This window comes from Desmodus rotundus, chromosome 10 (genome assembly GCF_022682495.2).
Source record: "Desmodus rotundus isolate HL8 chromosome 10, HLdesRot8A.1, whole genome shotgun sequence".
Taxonomy (NCBI): domain Eukaryota; kingdom Metazoa; phylum Chordata; class Mammalia; order Chiroptera; family Phyllostomidae; genus Desmodus; species Desmodus rotundus.
This window is the reverse complement of record NC_071396.1, coordinates 672,658-698,118: the sequence shown is the minus strand read 5'-3', so window position 1 is coordinate 698,118 and position 25,461 is coordinate 672,658. Positions and strand designations below refer to the sequence as shown.

Genomic DNA, 25,461 nt, shown 5'->3' with positions numbered 1-25,461 from the left:
ATTTACATCCGTGCGGGGCCAGCTGAAGAGGCCCCCAAGCCGCCTCTCTGTTCGTCGGGCACGTCCCCTCCCGGCAAGACTCATCTGTCTGATGCCCTTTGCCTTTCAATAAAGTTATCTCCTGAATGGTCCATCAGACTGAAGCTCCCTGTCTGGTTTCTGTCGCCGTGTATCTTGGAGCACAGGCCTCGCTCTGGAAGGTAACTGCTTGTGGCCATCCGCCGAAGGCAGAGGTAAAAGCATCTGCCAGGGATGTCTGCTGATCCCTTTGGGTGTGGGGAGGGGCGGGGCTCCTGCTGGCATGCTGTGGACGTAGCGTCCTTCACCCGGACTCACTGGCCCAGCCCAGATGTCAGGGTCCACAAGTCCTCCAGCCACTGCCCCAGCGTGGAAAACGGACCGTCCTTTGGGGGTGTTCACGTGTTCTTGGGGTACAGGCGACCCTATGAGAACACAAGCTGCTGGCCCCCGAGAAAGTCCCACAGAGCCCCGCTGGGAGGCTGCAGGGCGTCCTAGAAGCTCTTCGCTCTAGGACGTTGCAGTGGGGACACGCTCCAGCTCTCCCTCCCACCTGGGAGATGACAAATGTGTTTGGAGCTCTCCTCAAAACACATGGAGGGGTCATCCGATGGGAAGAATCCTCAAATGAGGTGACTTAAGCCCTGACTGTCTCCAGCTCAGCATCGCAGTCTTAGGACTGGACGAGGCAGGGCCAGTTGGCTTCCTTGGCCGCTCGGGGTTGAGAGTCTGGGTTCTTAGCAGCCTTGCTAAGAAATACCTGGGCCTCTTTGATCTGGAACCTCCCACTCCAACAGTACACTCCTTCCACCCCTTCTGCCACTACATGCTACCCGTCCTGTTGTTAACCCCTCTGGGTGATCCTCTGCACTCGCTCCGGTGTTCAGGGGCATCTTTATCCCCTGAGCTCCTGGTGAGACCAGCCAGGGTACTGCCTCGAAAGACGATCCTCTACCACCTCCACTCCTTCCACGTCCAGCCTCCGGCGGAGAAAGGCGCAGTCCTCTTCCCTGCCGCAGGAGGCGCTGCCTGCGGAGGCCGGCGCTGCCGCCGCCGCTGCCGCGCAGGCGCGGCTTCGCGGATTGGCCGCGCACGGGAGCCGTCGCCGCGGCGGGCCGGGCCGCGGGGCTGGCGCGCCGAGCGGAGAAAGATGGCGGCGGCGGCGGCGGCTGGCGCGGCCTCGGGGCTGCCGGGGCCGGTGGCCCAGGGCCTGAAGGAGGCGTTGGTGGACACGCTCACCGGGATCCTGTCCCCGGTGCAGGAGGTGCGCGCGGCCGCCGAGGAGCAGATCAAGGTGCTGGAGGTGACAGAGGGTGAGTGAAGGCGGGGCCGCCCGGGCGGAGGGGTCGCGCTGGGGGCCCGGGGGCCGGGCCTGCGCCGCGGAGGCTGGGGTCGAGCTCAGGCCTTGCGTTCCGCTCGTAGTGCGGACGCCGGTGGCGCTGCGGAGGGCGGGCTAGTGCGGCTCCGCGTTACCGCCGTCCCGGGCCCCGGAGTCCGGCGGGAGCCACGTGCGCTGCCCCAGCCCCTCCAGCCCCGGTCGGCGCCCCGAGGGACGCGCCTTCGCGCCGCGCCGCCAGCCAGGCTCCCACCGCCCTTTGTTTGGGCACTGTCTTCGCTCCCCCGCGTCGCCGCCCCAAGACGGGAGGGGACGGTCCTCCCTGAAGCGGCCTGTGCGCCTAGTCGGCGAGAGTCTCAATCCTGCGTCCACACCTTCCAGCGCTCGCGCCCCCCGCCGGGACGAAGCTCCCCGACGGACTCAGGACCTTCCTAGGAAAGAATGGAAGCCAGCCTTCCCTGGAGTTCATCTTGCATCGTCCCACAGCGCGGGGGAGCTGGGGGCATGCGGGGAGATTCGGGGTCCGGCAGGCCCAGGGTCACATGGAAGGCCTGGTTGTCACTGCCCGTGACCTGCACACAACGACCAGGCTGGACAGCGGAGGGCCACGCAGGTTGTGGGTTGACCAGAGGGAGCTGTTCTGGCTTCCATCACCTTGCTGCGTTCCAGTCGGAGTCCCTGCCCGCTTGGGTGTGAAGGAGGACAAGTGAGCAGTTAGAGGAGCCTCACCGTAGTTGAGTTACTACGGGAACGACGTGGAGGGCAGGGAGAGCCCTGCGCCTGCCTGCTCCAAGGGTTGGGCCAGTGACAGCTCCTGGGGCCATTGGAGGGCAAGCGCCCTGGCCCTAGCTGGGCCGAGGCAGTTACACAGCTCCGGCCCCTGGCTTTCCACAAACCTTGGGGTTCTGAAATAAAAAATTGAGCACAAGTGCAGGATTCGGCATTTGATCTGGGGCGCTGGTGGGAATAGATTGAAACCCACATGCGAACCGCACCTGGAGGTGCAGGCGTTGGCTGTGGGTGCAACCGCCCTTCCGGGTGCTGACCCCGGTGGTCTGCGGGGGCAGCGCCTGCGTCCAGCATGGTGGGCAGGCTCGTTCAGGTTGCTCGTTGAACGCACTGTTTTGGACCCTTGGGAGGCTGCCTGTGTGTTTCCGTAGTCTGGTTCCTTAGGTTTCCGTAAAAACTGAGGACGCCCTCCAGCCGTAACCCGTGTCTAGAGGGAGGGTGGTGGGCACCTCCTGCGTCTCCCGCCCTCTCTGGAGGCTTGAACAGGACAGTTTGCCTTCGGGTGCAGAGGACCCTCGTCTCCTGTTCTGTCTGAATCCCAGGTGTTTCCCTAACATGGTCAGCCGTTCCTCCTGCACCTTCTTCACGTGGGGACATGGTGCCTGCTTCCCGGCAGCCTGGGCAGCCACGGGGCCTATGGAAGCCATGGGGTGTGGCCCCTGCCCCAGCTCACCCCCGTGCACAGGGCTCACCCCTGCGGAGGTGCGGTCTACTCTTTGGAAAGGAGCTTCCTCTAAGCTGGAGGGTGATGAGGGAGCTGGGAGTCAGTGTTCACTGTCTGTGTCCTGGTTCCATGGGCCCAAGGTCAGGCGACAGCCAGGGGTGGTTGTTCCTAGTCCCTCTGTCCCTGCCATTGACCTTGGACCATCCCACAGAGGCTGACCAGTCTGTCCCCCTTGGCAAACTGGTGTGCTGTCCCCTGGCTGCCGGGCGGCCCCTGGTTTCGAATGCTGAGTGGGAGAATCTCTGATGTGATTTTGGGGAATGGGTGCATGTCAGTTCTCAGCTCCGTCACATGGACAGACAGGAAAGGGGGGTGGGCTCTGACTAGGTTCTGGGGTAGAGAAGATCTTAAGAAGCAGTTATCTTAGAAAATTGAGGTTTCTGGAGCCCAAGGTACACGCTGGTCATTTACTCTGACCGCCGGTGCTTCCCAGGAAGTGACTTGCCTGTAGTGAATGACCGTCCTCCAGAGGGAGCCTGTCCATTGTAGCCGAGTAGGGAGTGCACACGAGGGACTCGCCTGACTCATGGTGGTCAGTTTGGAAAGGGTCGGCCTGGGCCCTGGAGGAGCTGCCGGGGTCCAGCGAACACGGCTCAGTCGTGAGAGCCTCGCTCACAGGGCCCTGAGAGGAGGAGGTGCCGCTGACCACCCTCAGACAGCACCCCGAGCTGCGGCCCCGAGTTACTGGAGGGTGGGGAGTGGCGCAGGAGGTCGGGGCACCTTTGCGTCTCACCAGCAGGGTCAGCGGGAAGCTGCTCTGCCCCAGCAGAGCCGGGATTAAAGGCTTTTTGACTGCTTAGAGCAGGGGTGTCAAACTCTTCTTCACCGGGGGCCACATCGGCTTCGCGGTTGCTTTCAAAGAGCCAAATGTGATTTTAGGACTGTGTAAATGTAACTACTCCTTAACTAGGGGCAAGGACCTCGGCGCTGCCACCAGGTAGAAACAAGATGCTGGGGTGGATAAAACCAGGCGGAGGGCCGGATTCAGCCCACAGGCCTTGTGTTTGCCTCCTGTGGGTCAGAGCGTTTCCCTGATTCCCTGGCATCTAGCAGGCAGGTGGCCCCAGGCCTGGTGTGAGCGCATGGCTGAGAGGACCAGGCGGGCAGGGGCTGCAGGTGAGCTCTTACCCAGAGTCCGCTGGTCGGTGCTTGGCTGCGTCCAGCGCTTTTTGTCTGACTTACAAGGTGACGGCTTTTGAGAAGGAAAGCTCTTTGTTTTTGGTGTGTTTGTGCTTTCCTGTTCCGTGTCTGACAGTTTTTTCCTGTTTCTTCTTTTTCCTCTACTTTCCTGCTAAGAGCAGCATCGCCCACGGGGTGGAGGGAGATGACTCCTTCCCGGGCTTCAGTGCCCAGGGCCACGCGGCCAGGCCTGCGGTGCAGCCGGCCTGCACCACTGTCCTCCTAGTTTCCTTCTGTCTGTGAGAAACGAAGGCGTTTTCCTGTCGTTTGGCCTTGACTTTGTCTTTCTGTCGCTCCTGGCAGATAAGCTGCAAGGACATGTTTTCTCCTCTCCCACCACACTCAGTTGCAGGGGGAGGGGGGGCAGTTAAGTGCCTCTCGGGACAGGGTCTTCTCCTCTCCCCCGCTTTTCCGGCATTCAGACGCTGCCCACGATCTGTTGAGCCCCCTGTTAGAGGCCTAGAGAGACAGACCTGCCGCGGAGTCTGCTGTCCGGCGCGCACGGGCGTTCTTCTGGCTCTCTTGCAGCGTAGCCTGCGCACGTGCCCTGCGAAGGCAGCCCTCAGACTTGCTCGTGGGCGTGAGCCGAGCGGAAGGCGGCCGCGCTGGGGAAAAGGCCAGTGGTGGAGTTTTCTTTCTCCTTTCAGCTGTGCTTTCGTGGTGTCTCCCAGCCCCCATGAGGACAGGGGGCTTCCCCAGGGCTGCACTCAGGCCTCCCCATCCCCAGCGAGCCTGCTCACTGCTCCACGGCCGGCCTGTGTCTTGTCCTTTGAAGCCAGTTTTACACAGATAATGCTCTGGCCTGGTGGGGAGGAAGGGGCGGAAGGATGGCGTGAGACTGGAAGGCAGAGAGGTGGGAAGGGGGGTAGGGAGCGGGCTCTCTCAGGAAGGCAGGCAGGGTGCCGTTCACATCAGAGTAGAGATTCAGTCCGGAGCCTGGGCTCAGGGCGGAAGGAACCCCAGCCTCCCTGAGTGGTCCGCCCCGTCCCACCTGGCAGTGGGAACTAGCAGCGTTCAGCTTCTCAACACAGATGGCTTTAGAAAGCTGACCTCGTGCCGCCCGCTTGGGAAGGTTCCCCCCGGCTCCCTCGGAGGTGGGATTGTAGTTTGCTCTGAGCTGGTGCTTTCCGAGTGAGACACCACACGACAGCGAGCGTGTCTGTCTCTCCGGTTTTCCTGCCAGGTCATCTCAGAGGCCGTTTTTCAGCTGTTCTTTCTAGTGCTTTCCAAAGAAGTGACGTTAAAGACGCCGTCCGGCGAGGTTGGACACCCCTGAACGCATACTACATTAGGTTAAAGTACCTTCTCCTCTGTAGATACACCTAGTTGTGTTTCTTCCAAAGCGTTGCACGTTCTCTGTTAAGTGTCTCTCGGGACAGGGTCTTCACTACTCAACAGCATGGGGTGCTGGCGGGGCGGCCTTGTCCACCGGACCTAACACAAGGTGGGAGGTGTTTTCTGGCTCTTCCTTCTGTGCATGGGTGGCGTGGCGTGGCGTGGCATCTAGCGTCGCACCTCAGCCCCCCCACCCCGCCACGCCCTGTGAACAGCTCCTGTGGCTTTCAAGTCGAGTCGAGCTCTGTGGCATGAAGGTCTGACCTGGTGACTGATTCCCCTGCAGTTCCGATGGGTATGATTGGGTTAACTAATGATCAATACTTTTCCTCTTCTGCCCCCCCAACCTCATGCAAATAGTTCTGTGTCCTTGAACTGGGGGGTTTCCGAACCGGAGTTGGCCGTGTGGTCACTGGTTTTCAGACAAGGAACCTGCGGACAAGAAGACCTGTCTGCCCCCGTGTTCGCTGTTTAAACATGTCTCAAGTTAGAGGTGAGGCTCTTCTCTGCAGACTCTCTTTCCCGTGAAGGCTTTGGGGCAGCGGGTCATGTTCCTCAGGCTCTCTGGCTTCTCTCCTGTGTGGGGGCGTGACCGTGCAGGGGACACCTGTCTGTCGGGCTGGCTGACCCAGGCTCCGGCCCCTGGTGGATTGCAGGATTGCAGTCTTCTGACGGCCTCTCGCCAGGCTCACGGTCTCAGTGGCCGGTGACGTGGGGCGACCATGGAAACGGGTGCTCTCCGCAGGCTGGTGAGGCTCGCTCACAGAGCCAGGCGCCGCCAACGGGAAGGGCACCTGCACTGCACTGTTCACCAAGACAGTCGGTCTGCAGCTCTGGGGGGTGGGCCGGGGGGCGCCTGGGCCTCGCGCTGTGATGGCTCTTCGACGTGGTCCTGTAACCCTCAGGGGGAAACCTCCCCGAAGACGGGCTCAGGTAAAGGCAAAGACGTGCGGTCCTTGGGTGGGCCACTCCTCCCCGTAGGCGGTCAGCCGGCCTGACTCTGAAGTTCACGGAGGAGGGTGCTCGGAGGAGGAGCTCCAGAAACACTGGGAAGAGCAGACTGCAGTTGAGACGTGGGAACGTCTAACGCGTCTGTCATTAAAACAGCAGGCGCTGGCACACGAGCGGGCGGTCACACCTGTGAGGGCCAGGGGAGGGCCCAGACACAGCCGTGCGGCTGAGGGCGGTGTCTGGGGTCGCTGGGGGGAAGACGGGCCTCTTCGAGCGGGTGCTGGGGCGGCTGGGAGTCCTGCTCCAAGTCCGCCCGCTCAGCACAGCACCCTCGTACGCGCTGTGGCAGGGGCACCGTTCCTTCCGGTGCGGCCGGTGCGGGGGGGCCCGTGTGTGCGCCCAGCGTGTCCCCCCCCACTCCGCCATGCGCATTCAGGCCGCTCCCGCACCTCGACCACCGTGAGCGGGAGCGGAGGCGCCTCTCCGTTTGTTTGCTTGGGAGAAGTGCCCAGAGGTGGCATTGCTGGGTCATATAGTGGATGTTTACTCATTCATTTATTTACCTTTAATCCTCACCCAAAGATTTATTGATTGAGAGACAGACAGACACTGACGTGAGAGAGGAACATCAACAGGTTGCCTCCTGCACGTACCCCGAGTAGGGGTGGAACCCACTGCCTTTCGATGTGCAGACGGCGCTCCAGCCAGTGGAGCCAGGGCAGCAGGTCTGTTTCCGCGCCGGCTGCTCCGGGGCAGTTCCCGCCAGCGCCTGTTTGTGGTCTGTCGGCCGGTCGGTCGGTCTGGGAGCGGCCATCCTCATGGCTGGGAGGTTGCATCTCGTGGTTGTGATGTGCGTTCACCTAACCACCCGTGACATGCTTGCTGGGCACCCGTCCGTCTTCCTTCACAGACTTGCCTATTCAAGTTCGGGGCCCGTTTTTGAGTCGGGTGGTCTGTTTTTGTTGAATTTCAGGAGTTCTCCATGTGTCCTGGGTACTGACCCCTTACCAAAAGCATGCTGTGCAGATGGGTGTGTGTCCCCATCAGTGGGTGGCTTTTCACTCTGACAGTGTCTTTCTTTGCAGCACACTAGTGTGATTTCACGAAGTCTGATGTGTTTACTTTTCTTCGGTTTTCTGAGCTTTTCATGTTGAGCTGGGAAACCATCTCTGAACCAGTGTCGGGAAGCTCTTACCCGCTTTCTCCGGAGCGGGTGCTGTTTTAGGACTTCTGTTTCGGTTCTTGGTCCATTTGAGTGACCGTTTGTTCGTGGTGTTGTGTGAGGACCTAACTTTGTCCTTGGCGTGTGGACGTCCCGTTCTCCCAGCTCCGTTTGTAGAGAAGGCTGTCCCCCGCTGGGAGTGGCCGCGGGCCCACTTCGGGGCTCTGGGCCCCGATCGCCGCACGTGTGTGGTGAGTTTGGAAGTCAGGAAATGTCGGTGCTCCCATTTCGGTCTTTTTTTTTGGCTATTCGTAGTCCCTTGAGTTACCAGATGAATTTTAGGATGGGTATTTCTATTTCTGCAAAAAAAAAAAAAAAAAAGGGATTTGCTGGGGGTTAAGGATTGAAATTTTAATGCGGGAGTAAGAGTCGTTTACCTGCCCAAGTGCGTATCAGGGTCACTGCTTGTGCTGCTTGTTGGGAACTGGTAACTCACAACGGTTGTACTTTTAGGACCGAGCCTGTTAAAGCCAGATTTCCTTAGACTTGACCGTCTTTCTTACCTGGTGGCGGGTGCCTGAGCAGCCCCTGGAAGCTCACCTTTCGTTCCCCTTTGGGGCTCACCAGCACGGTGTTTGGTGGGGCACCGTGCTCGCCAGTTGATGGAGAGTGCTGCCGGGGAAGGTGAGCCAGTGCCGGGGCGGTGCTCCGTGCCCGCAGGTTGCCGGCTGGCCCTGCCTGGGGTCAGTCTTGGCACTGCTGTCGGCGCCTGTGGAAGCGAAGGGTCAGGCTGCTCGCCAGAGCCGCCCTGCCGCACCGGCCGGGGCTGGTGAGCTGCTGCACTGTCCTCTGCACGCTCAGGCTCACAGTAAGGTTTTCTCTTTCAGAATTTGGCGTCCACCTGGCTGAGCTGACCGTGGATCCCCAGGGGGCCCTGGCAATCCGTCAGGTAAGCGCAGCCCGATTGGTCCAGTTTGTGGGTCATTCCCTGCACTTGGCGATGAAACGTTCTCAGGGGAGAAGGGAACCGGGAGGCCAGTCTGTAAATCACCTGGGACTTGGTGCCAGGCCTCACTGTGCTTGGAGGGAACAGCCAGGCGTGCGCGTGACTTTTCCGGGAAGAAAGTCCTTTCTCGCATGGACCCTGCAGCCCATTCTCTTCGCAGCTGGCGTCCGTCATCCTGAAGCAGTATGTGGAGACGCACTGGTGTGCCCACTCGGAGAAGTTCAGGCCTCCAGAAACGACAGAAAGGGTGAGACAGCGCCCGACCGGGCTGCTGGGACGGTATGGTGCCATCGGAGCCCTGGGTGGGGAAGGAGGGGGACGGGTGGCCAGCAGGCGTCATGGGCATGGGCATGGGCTGTGGGTAAGGGGACATCGGATGTGCTCGAGCGGCGGGCCAGCTAGCGCTCAGGCCCCAGTCTGCCGCACTGGGGAAGCGTTGCTCTTCTCAGCTCCGATTTCCTAAATACCTTAGAGTAGAGCTAGAATTGTGACTTCCAGAGAATTGTCTGAGTTAAGTGAAGGGGCGTGCCTGTTTGGGGCAGAGCTGTGTGGCCGTGCTGGGCCCCGGGAGACGTCGCGGAGTGTCTGTGCTGCCAGATGGTGGTCACCGGGCACTCGGGCCCCGCGCGCTCACAGGCGGGGTGGCCGCGCAGCTGCGGGCCTGGGGTTTTCATCCTGCTTCAGCATGGCTGGTTGCATGCGAGTGGCCGGTGCCGCTGGTGCCACTGGTGGGAGGGCTGTGGGGGGCTCTGGGGTGGGCAATGTGCCGGATTTGTGCATCGGAGTTCTCTACACAGACGCAGCGTCTCGGGCACGCAGTGCTGCTGATGTGCACACCAGGTGGAGCCTGCTGACCACTCACAGCCTGGTCCGACAGCAGGTGGGCTTCTCTCCTCTGCAGGCAAAGGTCGTCATCCGGGAGCTGCTGCCCAATGGGCTGCGAGAGCCGATAAGCAAGGTGCGCTCCAGCGTGGCCTACGCGGTGTCGGCCGTCGCGCACTGGGACTGGCCCGAGGCCTGGCCCCAGCTCTTCAGCCTGCTCATGGACATGCTGGTGAGCGGGGACCTGCACGCCGTCCACGGGGCCATGCGTGTGCTGACAGGTACGGACGCTGGGGCAGGGGCCCTAAGCAGTGGGACTTGACGCGCGTGGCCCCCCGGGCCTCTGCTCCCTCCCAGCCCCTTGTCTGCATGTCTGCCCGCCCCGCCCCCGTCACAGGGAACTCAGTCAGATGGCCGTGCGCGGGACAGGGCACCCCAGTGTCGGTGCACACCCTGGCTCCGCCCCAAGCCCGAGTCTCCTCCTACGAAGTGAATGGCAGTGCCTGCCTCCGAGCAGCTTTGGGCCGTTTGAACGAGCCGACCTCCGCAAAGTGCTCCTTCAGCACGGTGACGTCGGGGCACGCTGGTGAACCTTAGCCGGGGGTCACTGTCGTCACGCAGGGTCCGGCACGGGTAGCGCCCTGTTTCACCACGCAGGCGTGAGCGTGTAGCTCCGCAGCAGTGTCGCACGCACTCACGCTCACTTGCTACGTGACGCAGTGGGTGCGGTGCTCAGGTTGGGACTGTGCGCCGGCACACCCGTGTTGTCACCTGCCAGCCACACTCAAGCAGGCCGCACCTCTGCCGGGCCCTGTGAGTCCTCTTCCAGTTAGTCCGCCCGGGACAGAGGAGACTCAGGAGAGTAACGGTGCTCGCACTTCCGGTCCAAGGAGATGGGAGGGTGTCTCTTTGAAGCTCGATTAATTCCTTCATCGTCAGCCCGTCCCAGAACCTGTCCCCACACGCCCCCAGTTGGACCCAGTGTCCCCGTCTCGTGCAAGCCCCGCCCTGCATCCTGCCCCTCAGCAAGGGCACCCCTCCATCCCCCCTGCACGCCAGCCATCTGGTACTGGCCTCCTCTTGAGTGAGTCCATTTCTGTGGGGTGGCGTGGAAGAGCAGGAAGAAGCAGACACGGCACCTCGGGGCGCTTGGGCTCCCACACAGAGTCCTGGGTCCTTCGCCCTGTCTTAGTACTTGCGGGGGGTTTGGGAGCAAAGGAGGACGTGTGGCCCGTAGTCCCCTTGCCTTTTGCAGCTCTCCCCAGCATGTAGGCTGTATCTGGGCACACTCGGCTGGGGGCACCCCTCCCCCACCGTGCCGGGGGCAGCAGATGTCATTCCCGGGAAAGAGTGGCACAGAGAACAGGGGGGGACCACCTGCCCGGGAGGGCGTTGGGAACAGGGCCAGAGGCACCTGTGGGGGCACCAGCTGCACTCTGGGCCTGGGCCGCGTTTTCTTTGGGTGGCCACCCTGGGGCCTGCCCGCCCCCGGTGCAGACTCCGTGCTCAGATGAAGGTCTCTCTCCCGGCTGTGGGGCCTTCCCTTGCCTGCTCGTTGCGCTCACTCTCCTCTGCTGCCGCAGCCAGGCACTCTCGCTGCCGTCATCCCCCAGGACAGGCCACCAGGCCATGTTGCAGGGCTGCCAGCTAAAGGCAGTTGGAGATGGCCACACTTCCTGTCCCTCCAAAGCGGGTGTTTTCACCGTGCCCCTTGTTCCTCCAGAATTCACACGAGAAGTCACAGACACACAGATGCCGCTCGTGGCCCCTGTCATCCTCCCAGAGATGTACAAGATCTTCACCATGGCCGAGGTACGGGTCGCGGCGCTGGGCTGCAGCAGAGCAAGCCGGGTGCGCAGGCCCCCAGGGACGTGCTTGCTGCTGCTTCCGCCCCAATGACTGGCGACGAGCCAGACCGCTCCGTGTGTCGGAGGCTGGGAGAGCTGCTGTCCTTCGTCACACACGTCCTCCCCCTGCTGTCTGGGGCCTGTTCCCCACTGCAGCCTCCAGCGGAGGCCTTGCCCCAGAGCCTGCCCGCCCCACAGAGCACTGGGCGCAGCCTGCCGCTGCACTGCTCACAAAGACCCTCACCGTTCTTCCCATAGACACACTCCAGGAGCTCGTGGTTGGGGCTCCCTCACAGTCAGGCAGGGACGCCAGGCGGGGTGGTGGTGCCACTCGACCACGGTCTGCACGGGGGCCAACAGGCCGGCCGTGCTGGGTTTCCGGACAGTGAGGCCCCCGGTCCCATAGCCACATGCCTCTGTTCCCCAGGTGTATGGCATCCGCACCCGTTCCCGAGCTGTGGAGATCTTCACCACCTGTGCACACATGGTCTGCAACATGGAGGAGCTGGAGAAGGTAGCGTGGCGGCGGCCGTTGTCACTGCGGCACACGCTGCAGAGAATCCGCCGGGTTGGGGGCGCTGAGCGCCGGGGGTGGTTTCCAGGGATGTGTGGGAGCCCCGTCTCTTCCAACACCTCGTCCCGGCCCCAGTCCCGCCGCCAGCCCCGTGAGAAACAGCTGGCTGCAGACACGGGCCACTGTGGCCAGGGGTGGTCTGGAAGGGCTGGTCCTGTGCGATGGCTTCGAGAGGCCACAGTGAGGGGCCTTGCCAGGGACGTGGGAGCCACGTCCCTGTGGCTGGGCCTGACCCAGGAGAGAACTTCCGACCTCAGCAGTGCACGCTGGCCAGGCGCGGTGCCACCAGCGGCGGTGGCCCCGGCACTGACCTTGTCCCCTGGTCCCAGGGTGCGGCCAAGGTGCTGATCCTGCCGGTGGTGCAGCAGTTCACCGAGGCCTTCGTGCAGGCACTGCAGGTGCCCGACGGGCCCACCGCCGACAGCGGCTTCAAGATGGAGGTCCTGAAGGTGAGCGCCAGCAGCCGCTGCACCCCTGGGGTCAGAGGGCGGCCTGCGACCCCCAACATCCCTCCCTCTGTGGGGCCCGTTCTCTGTGACCCCGCAGGCCGTGACCGCCCTGGTGAAGAACTTCCCCAAGCACATGGTGGCCTCCATGCAGCAGATCCTGCCCATCGTCTGGAACACCCTGACCGAGAGCGCGGCCTTATATCCTTCCCGGGCCGCGAGGGCCTGGCGTGAACGCGCATTCGCGGGGGCTTACGGGTCCTGCTCTTGGCGCTAGCTGGGGTCTGCCCTTAGTCTCTGCCACCCTCCTACAGCGTCTGCGAAGCAGACCCCAGGTTCTGAGTCTTAACTCCTCGTCATACTTACGTGAGGACAGAGGTCAACTACACAGAGGAAGTGGAAGACCCTGTGGATTCCGACGGTATGTGGCGCATCTGGTCTTGACAGAGGAAAGGGATCTGCCCCGGGGGTGACGGTGTCCTTTTAGTGTTCCAGGTCACAGACAAGACACCGGGAAGGGCGTCGTATCTGATTCTTGACAACTTGGAGTGTTCATGCCCCCAGAGCTGCTGTCTCTGGCTCCCGCCATTAGCATGTGCTCTGCGCAGTCGTTGGTTGAGCAGACGACCTCACTGGTGCCCGGCCCACGTGCCGCGGCCCTTCGCCTCCTGGTCGCTGAAGTCCTCGTGGCACTTCCCCTAGGTGAGGTCCTGGGCTTTGAAAACCTCGTCTTCAGCATTTTTGAGTTTGTCCACGCTCTCCTCGAGAACAGCAAGTTCAAGAGCACCGTCAGGAAGGCCCTGCCGGAGCTGATCTACTACGTCATTCTCTACATGCAGATCACAGAGGAGCAGGTAGGGCTGTGCTGGGCCAGCACACCCGGGGTCCTGGGCACTCGGCAGCTCGTTGCCACAGACAGGCAGTGGGGGGCTGCTTCCCGTGAAGCTGTGGGGGAGCGGTGCTGCTGCAGCCCTGGGCGCTGGGGTTGCTGGGCTTTCAGAACACTTTGACCTCGACCTCTGTAGGGTCACCAGCCAAAGGCCCCAACCCCTGGAATAACCTGCTGCTTCTGTGTAAATAGTGGCCTACAGAAACCGGGACTCTGGCCCGGTTGGGGGTCACTGGACCGGAAATGAGCGTCTAAAACACAGGAGGCAAACACAAGGCCCACGAGCCGAATCCGGCCCTCCACCTGGTTTCATCCGGCCTGGCACCTTGTTTCTACCCGGCAGCAGCACCGAGCTCCTTGCCCCCAGACACTTATATGGTCCTGAAGTTACATTCGGCCCTTTGAAGGCAACTGCAAGGCTGATGTGGCTCCTGGTGACAATGAGTCTGATGCCCCTGGTGGAGCATAAAGACAGCGCCTGTCTTACGATAAACCACAGAATCGGTGCCAGTTTCGCCTTCAAGGTCCCGTAAGGTCTTGTCCACTTGGAGAGTCCGCCTCTGAGGCGGCAGCAGAGCGCTGGTCACTGCTGTGTCTCCAAGTGTCACTGGAGAGCGCGGCCGACACTATGTTCCCCGTCACTGTCTCCGCATCCGAGAGAACAGTTGGGAGCCAGGCGCTGGTTCAGGACGGAGACAGGCAGCCGGCGTCCTCCCGGGTGTGCGGACGACCAGAGGGGCCGTGTGACCCAGTTGGCAGCCTCCCAAAGGCCTGATCCCCTTGTCCTTGCAGATCAAAGTGTGGACGGCCAACCCGCAGCAGTTCGTGGAGGACGAGGACGACGACACCTTCTCCTACACGGTCAGGATCGCGGCCCAGGACCTGCTGCTGGTAAGGGGCTGGCTCCCACCACGGCCCGCCCTGTCTGGGCGTCTGAGCAGCTGGGCGACGGCATCGGGCAGCTTCCTTGTAGACTTCAGGGGGGTGACAGGGAGCATCCTCAGCGAGGCTTTCAGTGCAGGGACAGCAGAGTCGTTGCTTCCGGCTCTGACTTGGCCGTCAACACCGGCTGGACCAGGCGTGCGGGTAGCACAGGGTGGTGGTGGGAAAGGATGGGCAGGTCACAGGCGTTGCCGCATCTGCTGTCCAGGAACATCTGCGGGCAGCCCAGGGTGGTCGCAGCACAGGCCAGTTTGCTGGTGGGCAAGCCCCAGGCACTGCTGCCGTTGTCTTTCGCTCCCACGGGCTGGGAGTGCCTTCCAGGCCGACATCCTGTGGGGAAGCTGCCACGGGCCGCCTGCCACGCAGGAGGCTCGTCCTCCTCGGCGGTGAGTCCGCCCATGTCCCTCTAGTGTGTCCAGGCCACCTAGACCGTGCCCAGTTCTGCCTTGTAGGTGAGCCTTTCCTTTCCAGTCAGGCTCCCCGAGAGCAGCATCTGGCACAGTGCCACCCAGATGCAGCCCGCCATCTCTCCCCCACCCTCGGCCAAGGATCACTCCTGCCGTCAGCTCCCCAGGGCCGGGCACTGCGGCCCCAGAGGTGCTGCTCAGGTTCCATCAGCCCTGGCACCAGCCCTGGCACCGGCAGGGCCGTGTGTTCACACTCAGCCTGTGGGAGCCTGTGACCACGCCGTGTGCAGTTGCAGTTGCGGTTTGTACCTGGAGCAGGTACATGTTGCACAGACAGATGTCTCGGCCCCTCCCCTCCCCCAGGCCGTGGCCACGGAGTTCCAGAACGAGAGTGCAGCCGCCCTGGCTGCTGCGGCCACGCGGCACTTACAGGAGGCTGAGCAGGCCAGGAGCGGTGGCGCGGAGCACTGGTGAGGGGCCCTGGGGGCTTGAGCCGCACTTGGACCCTCCGCTTCAAAGCAGCTGTCCGTAGTCTGGCACTGGATGGTCCAGACACCGTCCTTCCTTCCACCCCTTCCTAGCAAGCCTCGCGGGTGGACCTGACTTTGGTTTTAACTGGGACACTAAGTCTGTCTCGGCTGTAGGTTTAGCTGGGATGGTCAGACCAAGCTGGAGGGCTCGTCCCCACATCTCCTTCCCTCGAGGACTCACCTTTCCGGCAGCGCGGTCTGTCTCACGGGCGCTGGTGTCCCTGTCACAGGTGGAAGGTCCATGAGGCGTGCATGCTGGCGCTGGGCTCCGTGAAGGCCATCCTCACCGACGGCGTGAAGAACGGCCGTGTGCACTTCGACATGCACGGGTTCCTGACCGGCGTCGTCCTGGCGGACCTCAGCCTCTCGGGTACGCTCTGCAGCGCTGGCTCCGTGGTTCCCTCCCGTCACCTGCTCGCTCGCGTAGTCTGCTGAGGTGGGTGGGCCAGGCATCCGTGTGTCCTTCGGGGACGTCCTTTCCGCCCAGGAGCTGGCCCTCATCTGACCCTCAACCAGCCCAGAGACCTGGGCTCATCCTCACCAAGAGACGCCTGGTGTCGCGGTCACGGCCCCAGACACGGATGCAGGCGTGGCTGCTGCACCTTGAGAGCGCTGGCTGGCGCCCCACTGTCACGGCAAAGTTGGCACCCCCTCGGCAGCCTGAGTGGGCCCTTCCCGCTGTGTCCTGTCGTTTTCCTCACATGGGCTCTCGGCCGATGCCCAAGGGTACAGTGTTCTGTTCTCGAGGCCACACCAGCTGCTTGCGTTAAAGGGAAAGTAGCCCCTGGTCTGTTAGACCGACTTCCCCTACTCCTCAGGGCAGCCCCGGAGCCGTGGGGTGTTTGTGTCTGTGGCTGGCGTTTCAGCGCCTTCGTCTCTGCACTGTGTCTCACCTCTCCACCCAGACAGGCCCCACCCCTCCCCACTGCCTTTGCTTCCTCTCCTGCACGGGCAGCCCTCTGGCGGGCATCCTCTGCCCAGCAGCAGTCCCCTGGTAGGTCGTGTGTCGTGGGCTCTTTGTGCCATCGTGGCCACTCTCTGAGCCACAGGATGAGACGGTCAAGCATCCAGAGCATAGACCCAGGAACCGTCCTTCTCCCTCGGCATCTGCCAGGCGCGGCACTGGGCCAAGGAAACATCTCCTCCTGCGAGACGTGAGGCTTCACCGAGTGGTCCTTGCCCCTCCAACCCCGTGGTGTCCCCGGCGTCCTAGGCATGGCAGTTACGTGTTCGGTGGAAGTGCTGGTGCTTCCCAAACCCCTCGTTGTAGTTCCGTAGGGTTTGCCTTAGCAAATGCTCTCGAGAAAGTGTGGATCTGCGGGTATTTAGTGTGAAGACTGGGAAAAGCTTTACTGTGTACCATTGATGATCCTGCCTGAAGCTAAGAGCCACCCTTAACTGTCCACGACCCATAGGGATTTTTCTGTGAACTTTGTCCAACTTAACGCATTGGCAATTAAAACTGAAAGATACTTGGAACACCAGAAACACGAGGGCTTATGCCATGGTGTCGCACGCCCCCCGGCCTCTGGAAGAGCCCTGCGCTCCAGGAGGAGTGGGGGTGAGAGGACCGGCCCGGGGCCCGGTCAGCGTGTGCCATCTGACGGGCTGGCTGGGCTCTGTTCGGGGACCTCGTGCGCCAAGCAGCAGAGTCCGCCAGGCGCTGTCCTCAGCGTGGGGGGAGCCAGAGTGCCACACGGTGCACGCACATGACAAGGCCAAGGACGCCGTGCTGCAAGGGCGCAGAGGCAGTCAGGGGTCCTGCGGCCGGCGGTCCGCGGCGGGTGGGGACGAGGTCTGAGTGCCCTCCGTTCGGTGGACTGCCGTTTGGGGACGTAGTTGGAGTGAAGGAGTGACGGCTGTCGTCTGAGGTGTTCCAACAGTGGCCCAGGAGTCGGGAGAACCTGGCTGTGGAGAAGAGCAGGGTGGGGGCGCTCTCTAGCCTAAGAAGACTCGGTCTGCGCTACAGACAGTGAGAAGAGGTCACTCTCGCTCTCTCTCCCCTGAGTGTCCAGGCCACATCGCATCCAGGGGCTGCAACAGGCTGAGGGGCAAGGTCGGGGGACGGGACGGACGAGCGACAGGGAGGCTGTGGCCCCGCCCTGACTGCCCTCTCTCCCCCCAGTGTCTCCCTTCCTCCTGGGCCGGGCGCTCTGGGCTGCCAGCCGGTTCACTGTCGCCATGTCCCCTGAACTGATCCAGCAGTTTCTGCAGGCCACCGTCAGCGGCCTTCATGAGACACAGCCCCCTTCGGTTCGGATTTCCGCTGTGAGAGCCATCTGGGGGTGAGTGTGCTGCCGTAGGGCACAGACACTGCCCTCCGAGAAAACTCCTTGGGGTGGAAGTTCCCCAGCAGCGATTGTCGGGAGCAGGCCATTTGTGGGGGACCCCCTCAGCACCAACCAGGAAGACAGGGAGGCAGCCAGACCAGGGACGTGGCCTCTGGACCTGCCGGGGAGAGCCTACCTGTCCAGGCTACACCGTGGTGGGCAGGTGCAGGCCGGGCACCCTGGCTGGCTGCCTCCACTTGGGGTCAGGGTGTTCAAAGGAATATTTTATCCAAACTGGAGTCTCAGTTGAACCCCGAAAGCTGCCAGGATTCCGGAAGACAGTCTGCTCTGTGCTGTGTGACCATCGACGCAGAGCAGGCGCTGCGGGCCCTGGCATCAGCTTGGTGGCTACCTAGATGTCCCTCATTCGCGTCCCTCTGCCCAGTCAGAAGGGCCCTGTGGGAGCTGTGGGACCGGAGGACATGGCCAGGAGGCCCAGGCCGCGCCGGGTCCGAGCGTCAGTGTCACCAGTTGGCCGTGGGCCCAGCGGCTGACACGCAGTGTGGTTATAAGGCACTTAGTTTTTTTTTTAAAAAATTCATCGAGTACGTGGGGATGCCCTCGTTTCTGATCTAGGATTTTTTAACACGGAGACGCAATGTTTTTTATTGACTTTTATTGCTGTTCTGAGGGTGAGCAAAAGCAAGGACTTGATAACTGTATCCCACTGGTCGTGCTCAGCAGCACCCAGTGAGGACTCCCCAAGATGTGAGTAACGAACGTGGGACTGTGCATGGCAGGCTTCAGACCCTGCGGACAGCGTGTCGATTTTGTAAGAATATTTACATTTATTCTGCGCTGGTGCACAGAATATTTATAAAAACTGATCTCATTTTAAGACGCAGAACATCCCCCAAAAGTACACGGTTTTTATAGCATGGAAGTTTAGAAATAGTCTCTTGCTGAATAACGGCTGCGTTGACGACACTGAGTATGTGGAAAACGACGAGACTCTACCCAGATCTCGGGGACAGAGCAAAGTGGCGGTCGTGGAGCTCGAGGCCTCTGAGTGTCTTCCTGGTTTGGACACGGTCACGTGAGGGGATTCATTTGAGGACAGTGGGAGGAGAGTGAAAGACGAAACAGCAGAGACCAGAGCAGCTGTCGGTTAGGAGACACGGAAGCAGCGGGGCCGGTGTTTATGAATCAGGCCGCAGGAAGATGTCGAAACTAGCTCCAGGCTCAGCTGCCTAGAGCTGTGCATGTAAAACCCACACCGAGCAGGGTGATGGGGACCAGCCCTGAGGGGCAGCGCTCACTTCTCTGCCCCCCCAGGTACTGCGACCAGCTGAAGGCCTCGGAGAGCACCCACGTTCTGCGGCCCTTCCTCCCCAGCGTCCTGGACGGCCTGATCCACCTGGCTGCGCAGTTCAGCTCCGAGGTCCTCAACCTGGTGATGGAGACGCTGTGCATCGTCTGCACGGTGGACGCGGAGTTCACGGCCAGCGTGGAGAGCAAGATCTGCCCCTTCACCATCGCCATCTTCCTCAAGTACAGCAACGGTAGGCCGCCGGCCAGGCGCTGCAGCTGGCCGTGCCCCTGGGGCTGAGGGTCTTCGCACCCCAGGCCGAGACAGGCCGTCAGTCAGCGGGGCAGGGGCGGGGGCGGGCGGACAGTGGTGCCGCAGCCCCGAGGGTAGGCTCCTCCTCTGGTCAGCCAGTCTGACCGGGAAGGAAGGGGAGGGGGTGTGCTGGCCAGGCAGCAGGACATGGAGCGGCCAACTCAGAGCTCCCTGAGCTGCAGGCCAGAAGCACGGCCCTGAAGGGAGCGGGATGCTGGGGCCCTGGGAGCAAGCTGTGGAAGAGTGAGGGAGAGTGGCGTGCCCCGTGACACGGGGTCCTAGACAGCCATTGAAGCCACACGTCCGAGGACTGTTCGTGGCAGTGGGAGAATGCTCACAGAGGAGGGAGGGGACAGTTTTCCAGAGTGGGCAGATGGAGTCCCTGATCTGGGGTTGTTCTGGAAAAGGACGTCTGTGAAGGCTTGCGGGTAGAAAATACACTCGACGTCAGGGGCGGGACCTCTAGGTGGCGGAACTGTGGGTGTCTTCTCCACTCGCGTGGCCCCGGCCTTGTCAGCGCCACTGTTCTGTGGGGCGTCTCACCGAGACTTTGCCCTTGGAAGAAGCACTGGGGTTGTGTCTAAGGACAGAGCCCAGTCTTGCAGGTCAGGAAGCCGTGCTGGGGCGGGGCGGGGCTGTGAACGGTGGTGGCACTGTCGGGCGGTCCTCCGCCGCCGCCGCAGTCATAGCCCTTAACACGCCCCGTGGGCTGGCCTGTCTGTTGGCGGACAGCTGTGCGGCATAGCCCTCCGTGCCTCTCGTGTGCAGGGACGGTTGCCTTGCCGGTGCAGTTCCGGCTGCAGAGCTGCGTCTGCCCGGGCTCATGTCCTGGAGTGCCAGCTGCCTCTGCCCCGCACACAGTGCCAGCGGCACTGCCTCCCCATTAGGTGTTGGGCCTCACGGGGGTGAGGACGCTAGAGACTATCCCAGAGAACGAGCCAGGTTTGGTTGGTTGGACCCCACCCCCACCCCCTGGGTCGGGGGGCCTGCTGTGCCCATGGGGCAGGTGTCCATCCTGTGCTCTCAGGATGATTCCGGGCCCCCAGGTCTCGACAGAGGCCGTGAGCACCAGGTTAGGGCCCCACCGTAGACACCCCGAGGTGAAGGGCATGTGCAGACAGGCGGGCGGGGGCCCATGTCACCTTGTCCACCCCAGACCCTGTCGTCGCTTCGCTGGCTCAGGACATTTTCAAGGAGCTGTCCCAGGTGGAGGCCTGTCAGGGCCCCGTGCAGATGCGGCTGATCCCCACTCTGGTCAGCATCATGCAGGCGCCGGCGGACAAGCTCCCCGCGGGGCTGTGTGCGGTGAGCGGACCCAGGCGCTGGGGGTGGGCGTGAGCTGGGGGGTGGGGAGCTCCGCCCAGCTGGAGAACAGCAGCGACCTCCGAGGTTCAGGGCACCGTTCACTGGCTGCTTTGCCCCTGGGGAGCATGGCTCTTGTTCCAGGGGCGCCATCGTCACTGAGCATGTCATCTGCTGCTCAGTCCCTGCCGCACGCCACCCAGCCCTGTGTCAGTCAAGAGCCGTGGGAGGAGGCTGGGGCCCCGCTCCCTTTCCGCGGCCCCTTTCCCTCATCCCGTGCTTGCTCTCCCTGCTGGGCGCTGCGCACAGGGAGCACCGTGGCTGCAGGGTCCCTTCCGCACCTCGAGCGGTGCTGACCCCCCCGCCCCCTGCAGACAGCCATCGACATCCTGACCACGGTCGTGCGGAACACGAAGCCGCCCCTGTCCCAGCTGCTCGTCTGCCAGGCGTTCCCCGCGGTGGCCCAGTGCACGCTGCGCACCGACGACAACGCCACCATGCAGGTGCCCGCTCCCGCCAGGCTCGGACGGCAGGCCTGGAAGGGGGTCCCCCCGGTGTCCGGGGGTCAGCGCTGTGGGAGAGGCGGCAGACATGCATGCCAGGGCTCTGTGGGTGAGGTGGGCGAAGGGCCAGGCTTCTGGAAATCTCCAGGCAGCTGGAGTCCCCCCGGTGATGCTGTGTGTCAGAGGTGTTGTTCCAGCACCGAGGGGTCTTCCTGGTGAACACGAGATTCGCCTCCTGCTGTCCTCGGTGATCAGGACATGCGTCCGTGGGGTGGGCAAGGTGGGGGCTGGGGCGCAGGCGAGGGCCTCCTGCAGTCTGCTCCCAGCTACTGACCTTGCCGGCTGCCCCGTCCCCACAGAACGGCGGAGAGTGCCTGCGGGCCTACGTGTCGGTGGCGCTGGAGCAGGTGGCCCGGTGGCATGACGAGCAGGGCCACAACGGGCTGTGGTACGTGATGCAGGTGGTGAGCCAGCTGCTGGACCCCCGTACCTCTGAGTTCACCGCGGCCTTCGTGGGCCGCCTCGTCTCCACCCTCATCGCCAAGGCCGGGCGCGAGCTGGGTGAGAACCTGGACCAGATCCTGCGCGCCGTCCTCAGCAAGATGCAGCAGGCGGAGACGCTGAGCGTCATGCAGGTGAGCGGGCACTTTCGGGGCTCCCTGCCCAGGTGGGGGTGGCAGCGGCACCCTGGCCCCAAGCTCCTGGGTGCTGGCCGCCCCCAGCGTGGGTCGGGTGAAATGGATCTCACAGGCGCGGACCAGGGGCTCCACAGCCACTGCTTTCTGACGGCCCCTCCCTGTCGCCGCGCCCAGTCCCTGATCATGGTGTTCGCCCACCTGGTGCACACCCAGCTCGAGCCCCTCCTGGAGTTCCTGTGCAGCCTGCCCGGGCCGACCGGAAAGCCCGCCCTGGAGTTCGTGATGGCCGAGTGGACGAGCCGGCAGCACCTCTTCTATGGCCAGTATGAGGGCAAAGTCAGGTGTGCCTGCCCTCGAGCCACCCTCCTGCCCCCACCTGCGCCCTGGACTCCGGTTGGGAGTGTCCACTGCCCCTCGTGTTCCTGTGTCCCCGACAGTCGGATGCAGTGTCCAACCTCTGTCAGCCAGAGGTCCTGCTCTGCCGAGACTGCACCCCGCCTCTGACCTGGTTCTGGACCACTCTGTCCCGCTGCCCCCCCCCCAACCCCTGCCCCGGCCACGCTCAGCCGCTCTTCCCCCGGACCTCGCACGAGTGCTGAGCCCCACGTCCAGCTGTGAGTGGAGCTTTGCCATCCGAGAGTCTCAGGACTGGCTGAGCGGCTCAGTCCCTGCCTGGAGTGGCGTCCGGGGGTGAGGGGTGACCTGCCACTTCCCCGCAGCTCGGTGGCCCTGTGCAAGCTGCTGCAGCACGGCATCAACGCGGACGACAGGCGGCTGCAGGACATCCGCGTGCAGGGCGAGGAGGTCCACGGTGCCGACGAGGGCGTGCGCACCCGCTCCAAGGCCGCCAAGAGTGGGTGACTCGGGGGCGCTCTGGTCCCTGCGTTCAGCCAGACTTAGTGGCAGGCTGGACAAGGACAGGAAACGGGAGCAGTAGGTCAGAACATAGCGGTTCTTCCTGCTGCTGACCACTGCCAGACGCTCTCGGGACTTTGCGTCCATCTCTGTCCTGGGGCTTTGGTACCGAGTCCCGTGCGCCTTGGTCATCGGTCACCTTTGGCCTGTGACCCAGTGACTCGGAGGAGGGAGGGCCTGCTCCCCCACCTGCAGGCTCATCGCCCCCTGGGCCACTTCTGAACTGTAGGTCGGGGGGCTGGCAGTCGGGGCTCCCTGCACGTACTCAGAGTCTGCACTTCTCCACTGGCCGCAGCCTCTCGCCTCATTCTGACCTCCGCTCTGGTAGCACTGGGCAGATGACACGCGGTCACTGAGCCGTCCTCCGTGGCGGGTGTGGTCTCGGGGAGGCGTCGCCAGGGAGTCCACAAGCCTGACGGGCAGCCTCCCCTTCCTCCCAGACCCTGAGCGCTGGACCAACATCCCGCTGCTGGTCAAGATCCTGAAGCTGGTCATCAACGAGCTGTCCAATGTCATGGAGGCCAACGCCGCCCGCCAGGCCGCTCCCGCCGAGTGGGGACAAGGTGCCCAGCCCGACTCCCAGCACCCAGAGCGTCTGTCGGTTGACAGAGTTGGGTGTCCACTGCTCACCTGCTCCGGCCGGCCTGCTGGGCGCACAGAGAGCTGCTCTCGGGTCTGCCTGTGAGGTCGCAGGGGCCAGGGCGGAGCTGCGGGCGGCCAGCCACGTCAGCCCACCCTGCGTGGCCACCTTGACCTCCCTGCTGGAACTCGCCCCTCTGGGAGGTGCGCCCGGGGCCCTGCTCTGCCCGGTGGGGAGGGGCTGCAGCTGCTCCTGTCTCCCCAGACGACTCCAACGACATGTGGGAGGACCAGGGGGAGGACGATGAGCAGGAGGAGGACAGCCTGGGTGGCCAGCTCTTATCTGACATCCTTGCTACGAGCAAATACGGTAAGCTGTGGGTGGAGAGGACAGCCGGGCAGGTGCCTCTCCCGCTCCCTCCACGGCCCAGGCAGAAGGGACCCGTGGGCCCACAGGGAGGGCCCAGCCTGTCGAGCTGGGCCCATTGGGCTTGGCCCTGACCCTGCCCCGGTGGCGTGTCTGACAGAGGAGGACTACTATGAGGATGAGGAGGACGAGGACCCTGATGCCCTCAAGGACCCTCTCTACCAGATCGACCTGCAGGTGAGGGTGCCCCCGGTGGGGTGCAGGCTCACCCCCAATTCCTGCCCTGCCTGTGCAGTGGGCCGTGGGCGGGCTTCACCTCGTGCCTCATACCAGGGCCATGGGCTTGTGGGCTCCTTGCAGCCAAGTCCAGGTCCTCGGGGCAGCTGGGCGGGGTGCCCCATCTCTGGGTGGGCCCTGGATTGGGAGTGCTCTGGGTGCTGGCACTCATGGGGGCCAAGCACAGTGGGGGTGCCTATGGCCCTCTGTGACACGCCCCCTCACCCCCAGGCGTACCTCACGGACTTCCTCTGCCAGTTCGCCCAGCAGCCCTGCTACGCCGTGTTCTCGGGCCACCTCAGCGACAGCGAGAGGCGGGTTCTGCAGGCCATCGGCATCTGACGGGCGGGTGTTTGTGCCTCAGTCCCCGCGCGGCCAGAGGGCATGCAGCCTTCTCCACCTGGAGCGGCCTCCTGCCTGGGCCCCCTCTGCCTCGACCTGACCACAGCGGAGACCAGGCCCGCAGGCACGGCCACGGAGCGACCCTGGGGCAGGATGCTTCTCCGTGCCCGCCTCCGGAACCCTCTCTCCCCACCCGTGCCCTCCGTCCCCGGAGTCCTCGGCCTGCCAGTCCAGAGACATGTGCCCACGAGGGTGCCAGGTCCACAGGCCGTGTGCCCCTCAGGAACGGGGCTGTGCCCGGCACACTCTGGAGTGACCTGTTCGTGTCCGTGGGGCATCTGGCGTGATCGGATGGCAAGGCCTCTGCCCTGTTCCGCAGACGCTCGGTTCTCGGTGAGGCCGGGCCGTGTGGAAGCCGCGGCCCCTCCCTGCCCTGCGCAGCACTGAGGCCTCGCCGGATGTGTGCCCCCCACTTGCATGATGGCCCCCACGCTGCTGCTGTGTGCGCGTGTGCACACATGGCGGAAGCCGCGCAGATGGCAGTCTGTTTCTCCTTTTTTAGGGGAAAAAACAGAAAAAACTGATTTTTTAAAGTCCACCTTCCCCGCCTATATTTAATACACCCCTGCCCGGACACGCAGAGGCCACCCACTCCCTTGGGACTCGGCCACGTGGCGCGTATTTTTCTAGGAGAGTAAAGTCCTCTTTACAGATGAGTGCAGCTTTCCCCGAGCCTCTTCCCTGGGAGGGAGGGAGGGCGGGGAGGGGCTGCCCCACACGGGGTCTGCTGTGGGTTCCTGGGCATGGGGAGGGGGCTGGAGTCCCAGGTCCCCTTGTCTGCTGGGTCCCCCCTCTGGCGCCAAGTGCCCGCCGCTGCAGGAGAGTCCCTGAGGCTGTGACCACACGGGCAGGAACTGGAATGTGAAGTGAGCCTAGTCTGGGTGTCCGGAAAGGGTCCTGGCATGGGGTGTTCACAGGACAGTTTCATGTCCCTGGGCGTCCGCCTCCCCTGTCCAGTCAGGAAGGACATGTCTGCTGCCCACCGGTTCAGTGCTGAGGCCACCTCTGCCCCTGCTGTGTCTCCCTTTGGAGTTGGGCACAGGCCAACATCAGCAAATGCAGCTGCCTCTGCCCTCTGCCCACTGGAGTTGGCTGGAGGTCGCTCAAGGCCAAGCCAGCCCTTGCTGTGGGCACCCAGGATGGCCCCAGGCAGTGGCACCAACAGCTGTGTCTCGGGGGCTCAGGGCCACCCATGGGCTGCTCGCCCGCCACACAGGAATGGGAGTCATGAGGGAGAGTACCGGGACCAGGACACCCCTGCCCTGCCGGCACCCAATTGGTGGGCTGTGTGTCAAGCGCTGTAATATTGCCCCCCTAGCACCTCCACGGTGGGTGCCCCTCCCACTGCTGCTCCCAGGGTCACAGCAGGTGGGAGGAAAGGGGTCCAGAGCCCAAGGTGCTGCCCCCAGCACAGAGCCGGCTCCTGTCCTTTGTCCTTCGGGCCGAACAGACACCCTTCGCTCTGGGAAGAGCAGGGCTGGCCGCTCAGGAGTCATGGCTCAAGATGAGACAGAGCAAGAAGAGAGCACTGGGCCTCTCTGTGGTCCTGTAGGCTTCCTGGCCCTGGTTGGGGGCAGCAGGGACCCCCAGGGCTGCCCCAGGGGTTGCTGAATGAGGTGGGCAGAATTGAA

The 25,461-nt window shown here is 63.2% G+C and overlaps 1 protein-coding gene across 2 annotated transcripts; it reads left to right on the top strand.

Moving 5' to 3' along the window:
* Positions 1-1,118: 1,118 nt before the first annotated feature.
* On the top strand, positions 1,119-24,476 carry IPO9 (importin 9). 2 transcript variants are annotated; one of them, XM_053912995.2, is made up of 24 exons: positions 1,119-1,331; positions 8,382-8,443; positions 8,661-8,747; positions 9,402-9,603; positions 11,046-11,134; positions 11,597-11,683; positions 12,073-12,192; positions 12,290-12,390; positions 12,552-12,610; positions 12,892-13,043; positions 13,871-13,969; positions 14,791-14,897; positions 15,188-15,327; positions 17,083-17,242; positions 18,563-18,789; positions 20,005-20,153; positions 20,525-20,653; positions 21,013-21,288; positions 21,505-21,632; positions 22,011-22,144; positions 22,647-22,769; positions 23,051-23,155; positions 23,313-23,389; positions 23,660-24,476. In XM_053912995.2, exons 1-24 carry the CDS (start codon positions 1,169-1,171, stop codon positions 23,768-23,770), a joined length of 3,087 nt encoding a protein of 1,028 aa, XP_053768970.1. In that variant the 5' UTR covers positions 1,119-1,168; the 3' UTR covers positions 23,771-24,476. The 2 variants fall into 2 exon arrangements, with proteins under 2 accessions (XP_053768970.1, XP_053768969.1); XM_053912994.2 differs by having other exon boundaries at positions 21,466-21,632.
* Positions 24,477-25,461: the final 985 nt, after the last annotated feature.